At 65.0% G+C, this 4,559-nt stretch overlaps 2 protein-coding genes across 2 annotated transcripts; both read left to right on the top strand.

The window, feature by feature from the left end:
- Positions 1-770: 770 nt before the first annotated feature.
- Positions 771-2,331, top strand: FA09DRAFT_324921 (hypothetical protein; the record flags this gene model as incomplete). Its single annotated transcript, XM_025741142.1, has 3 exons — positions 771-1,615; positions 1,729-2,121; positions 2,154-2,331. 3 exons carry the CDS (start codon positions 771-773, stop codon positions 2,329-2,331), a joined length of 1,416 nt encoding a protein of 471 aa, XP_025599723.1.
- Positions 2,332-3,316: 985 nt separating this feature from the next.
- On the top strand, positions 3,317-4,213 carry FA09DRAFT_328837 (hypothetical protein). The gene has a single exon (XM_025741932.1). The coding sequence runs from the start codon at positions 3,362-3,364 to the stop codon at positions 4,037-4,039; it is 678 nt and encodes a 225-aa protein (XP_025599722.1). The 5' UTR covers positions 3,317-3,361; the 3' UTR covers positions 4,040-4,213.
- Positions 4,214-4,559: the final 346 nt, after the last annotated feature.

The following is a 4,559-nucleotide window of genomic DNA, read 5'->3' as shown; positions in this document are numbered from 1 at the left end:
ATGTACAGATCACCGACCCCGACAGCCTCCACCGATCCACCGCGCGCCTCACTGGGATTCTCTCGCTGTGAAGCTCAAGGAAACCAGCTCAGCGCACGGCGGAGCGGCGTAGCGAGGCCAAGCTCGTCGTGGGTAGCTAAGACATCTGCGCGGCCCTCCCAAGGGAGAGACGAGGGACTGGTGATCCCCCTGGCGTCGCTTAGAACTCTAAGTCGTCATGCATGTCACTGCTCACTGCTACCCTCATGGAGAGGAGAGGGAGAGGAGGAATACCAGGTATGTTGATGACGCCTGCAAGCGGAGAGGAGAGTCAGTCGAAGGCGCAGAGAAGGTGGGGAGGCGAGCGACGCACTATGCCGCATTGGAGAGAAGGCAAGAGGCGCGCCCGGCGAGAGAGGCGCAACATGAAGCGCGCCGCCGCGGCGGCGAGAAGGGCTGGAGAAAGGCGAGACGTCACGTGCGCGGGCGGCGTGGGAGCAGGGCGTGGGTGTGGAGGCGTGAATGCGCGGGCCCCGCGCCGCTTGGACCAGCGCGTGGGGGTCAAGGCGTCAGCAGCCAGCCTTGAATGCAGGCTGCTTCTGCTTCACGGCCACCATCCATCTATCCTGCGCCACGCCTCGTCCATCCACAGCATCTGCAGCATTCTCAGTGGCACCTCCCCATCCCACCGTCTAGCGCCGGACGAGCGCAGCAGGCCACGGCGCGCTCTTCGCTCCGCGCCCCCCCCCCCCCTTCACGACAGCGCGGCATCAGCGAACCCGAGCGGCGTCATGACGCCTCTCCTCCGTCTCTTGCGCTTCGGCCTCACCTTCGCGCTGCTCCCTCGTGTCGCGGCGCGGCAAGAACACAGCACTCCCCTCTCCGTCGTCGCCTCGCACAACGCGCATCCCTTGCCCGTGGCGCCGCAGCTGCATCCGCCGCAGTCCGACGCACACGAGCCGAGCCCCGACGTGTGGAGCGACATTGCCGCGACGCGCCTCGCGAGCGAGGTGCAGGGCGGCAGATGGAGGGACTTTGTCCCCGAAAGTGTGCTGCAGGTGGTACAGGGTGCCGAGCAGGAGGCACACGGACGGGAAAGTGGCAGCGGCGAGCTGAGACGCAACGATGGCGCCGCGTCGCCGCCGCAGCGGCAGCAGCAGCAGCAGCAGCAGCAGCGCTCGCAGCCGCAGCCGCAGTCGCAGTCGCAGCAACAGCACTACTATGCTCCTCAAGCACCGCCCTACTCCACCTCGCCGCGGCATGCGCAGTCCGACGCCTGTGCGCCTCAAGCGCGGTCCGACGCCCATCTCTACTCCTCCTCCTCCACGCTCGGCGAGTCTACCTTCGACAAGCTCCTCCGCCACGCCTACTGGCTGGCCCTCTCGTCCTACCGCAGCACGCGCTACCTGCTGCGCGTGCTTCTGCTCTCTCCGCTGCGCACTCTCTATCACATCGCGCGCTACAGTCTCGGACACACCTGGCACACCACCACGTGGGCCGGCGAACGCGCAGTGTGGCGTCCGCTGCGCACATTCGCCGCGCCCCTCGTCTTTCTCATTCAGGGCTTCACCTTTCTCTTCGTCGCGACGCCGTACTGGGCCGTGCAGGTCGTCGTGAGGGAGCTCTATCCCGTCTAGTAAGTCTACCTCGTCTCCCGCTCTCTTCTCTCTCTCTCCCTCGCGCGCGCTTGCGAGCGAAGCGGGCAGCCATGAGCGCACCCCGAGCTGACGCAAAGGGGGGAAACGGCAGCATCTTCCTAGGCGCCGCCTTGGCACTCGGCACATCCATCGGCCTAGGCGCCGCAGCCACGCTCTACATCGGCAGCTTCTTCTTCTCCGACTCGGCGCCGCTCGAGCAAGACCTTTCGTCGCGCGTCGACGAGGTGCGGCGCGACGTGCCGCTGCTGCAATCGCCGCAGCGCAGCGCGAGCGGCAAGAAGGGCAGAAAGAAGGGCGGCGGCTTGCTGGAGAGGAGCATTAGAGAGTTGGAGAGGGCGAGGGAGAGACAGAAGATGCAGAGCAGCGCAGGTGCGCGAGGAGGAGCGTGGGAGGAGGAAAGCGACGAGGACGACGGTTACTTTGCGCACTCGAGAGGCGCCAGTGGCTCCGCTGCGAGCGAGAGCGGCGGCGGCGGTGGGGGAGGGTATGGCACGATGCCCGTCTCGCCTTGGCAAGCCAGCCGCAGCGGCGCCTCTTCGGCGCACACCGTCGGCGCGGCATCGACAGCGTCCTCCGCACGAGCTCTGCCGACGGGCGCCACGAGCCGCGGCGGCTGGGGACACTCGTCTTCGCGAAGCGGCAGTGGTGGCGGCAGCACGAGCAGCAGTCCGGCCCTCAGTCCGGCGGCGACTAGAGGAGTGAGAGCATGAGCACCACCCCGATGTTCCGGCTCGTGTTGACCGGTGATGAGGCATCTGATGGGGGTGGGGGGGGACGCAAATGCATGGGTCTTGATCGCTGGTTCGCTTGCCTGAACGCCACTTCTCGCTCTTCCTTCACGTCCCCCTTCCCCCCCCCCCCTCCCCTACCCCGTCCACCATGGCTATTCCACAGAACGTCCTCCCTCAGAGCATCAAGGGATCTGGATCGTCTACGAATTCCCAAAGCCTAGATTGATGCACTCCTCTCTTTCCTTTCTTCTCCCTGTGCGCTTGATACTGCGGCGGGCGTGCGCGAGCACCTCCCGCTGTGACTCTTGCTGGGCGAGAGGAGAGAAAGGGGGGGAGAGAGACGTGCCCCCGTAACTGCGAGACATGCAGCGCGAGCCCCCTCGAGAGCTCACAAGAATCACGCTGATCGACGTCTGTTTGCGAACACTGGCTACATCCCCCCCCCCCCCTCTCTTCTTGTCAAAAGTGTGGACTCGATAAAGAGACGGTGTTGCCCAGCCTGGGGTTCTCAAGCCTCGCTGCGAGATGGGGGCGAGCGGGTCTGCGTTTCGCGCTGGCACACTCAGCTCGGGAGCCCTGGAGGCCGTACAAGAGGGAAGGACACAGCGTGCAGGGGCATGAGTGCATGGGGTCCGGCTGCCGATTTTGCGTTGCGAGTCATCGACCCCTTTCGAAGGCTTGGGCGCTCCTCGGGAAAGGGGAGAGGGGCGCGCGCTGCGGGTGCGAGTGGCCCGGATACAAGGGCGCTGTAGTGCGCGCTGGGGAGAGCAAGCCGGAGCTGTATGCGCCAATTCAAGAATCGCCGTGGTCTGATCCAAGTGCGCCTCGCCAGTTGTAGTGAGCACTTGTAGTCAGAGCAACACCTCCACTCGGGGCCAACAATTTGGCCGTCGAGTCGAGTGCGCCGCGCGCGCGCGAAGGCGCCTCCTTCTCTCTCCGCACGCGGCGCGCTTCTTCTTCCCCCCACCTCCATCCTCTCACTGTGTGCAGCAAATGCCGCCCACGCGCACCTCTGCTCTTGCCAAGCCAGGCAGCGGCAGCGGCAAGGCCGTGTCTGGCACATCGATGAGCGGCACGGCAGGCAGCTCGGGCTCGAGCTCGCGCTCAGGCGTGGCAGCAGCGGCAGCAGCAGCACCGGCGGCGGCGGGCAAGGGCAAGAGCAAGAAGCGCGATGCCATCGACGACATCTTCGCCCGGCCTGCTGCGCACGCCTCGACTTCTGCCTCAGCTGCCGCTGCAGCAGCAACGTCGGCTGAGGCGCCGCGCAAGAAGAAGAAGAAGCAGAAGCAGAGCAGCGCCGCCGCCTCCGATGGCGCCGCCGCAGCCGCCGGCGCTTCTTCTTCCTCTGCACCACCGCCTTCCTCCTCTGCCTCAGCTCCATCAAAGCCTTCCTCATCGCGCGCGCCAGTCGAGATCATCGATCCCTCGCTCCCTTCCCCTCTGAACGCCGCACTGCCGCCTCAAGTGCTGAGCGCTGACGCAGACGACGCGGCATTCGGCGACTCGCGAGGCACGCGCAAACGCACAGACGACAATCTGCGCATCTTTACCGAGGACGAGCTGGGCCTGACGAAGAATCTGACGGGCGGAGGTGAGTGTGTCTTTGAACTGCCCCGGGCTGCATCGAGAGAAGTAGAAGAGGAGCGCCATGGGAGAATAGGAAGAGGCTGATCGTGTCTTCGTGCTCTCTTCACTCTCTACTCTCTCCCTCTCTCGCACGCAGGTACGACGCTTTGTCCCTTCGATTGCGATTGCTGCTTCTGAACGGCGGCAGTCTGGGACCAAATTCGGGGCAGAGACGCAGCACGGAGCCGAAGAGGCAGAGGATTGGAGGCACGAGAGGAAGAAAGAGAGGGGCGGGCGGTGACGTAGAGGAATGAGAGGAATGACACAAGCCACTGCAAGTCCAGTCATGCCACGTGTGAGAAATGGTCAGGCTAGCGGGAGAGAGGGGGGGGAGGCAAAGCGGAGAAAGGAGAAGGAGTGGCAGGGTTTCGCTCAGTCAGTGGAGGGCTGACAGGCGCGGGGTGTCTGTTCCTCGCGTAAAGGCTCTCTGGGAGGCCCCCAGGCTCTTGAATGGCACAAAGGCTAGCAAAAGTCTCGTCTGCGTCGCTTTCCGACCCCTACCCCCCCACCCCTTTTGAAGGCTCGCCTTCGAACGTTGGTCTTGCCCACTCTCTCTCGCTGTCTG

This window comes from Tilletiopsis washingtonensis (genome assembly GCF_003144115.1).
Source record: "Tilletiopsis washingtonensis strain MCA 4186 unplaced genomic scaffold FA09scaffold_6, whole genome shotgun sequence".
In the NCBI taxonomy this organism is placed as follows: Eukaryota; Fungi; Basidiomycota; class Exobasidiomycetes; order Entylomatales; genus Tilletiopsis; species Tilletiopsis washingtonensis.
Note: the sequence above shows the minus strand (reverse complement) of the source record. Positions and strands in the feature narration are given on the sequence as shown.

Coding starts and splice junctions, on each gene's coding strand:
- FA09DRAFT_328837 (XM_025741932.1), top strand. CDS start 3,362: ATGCCGCCCACGCGCACCTCTGCTCTTGCCAAGCCAGGCAGCGGCAGC.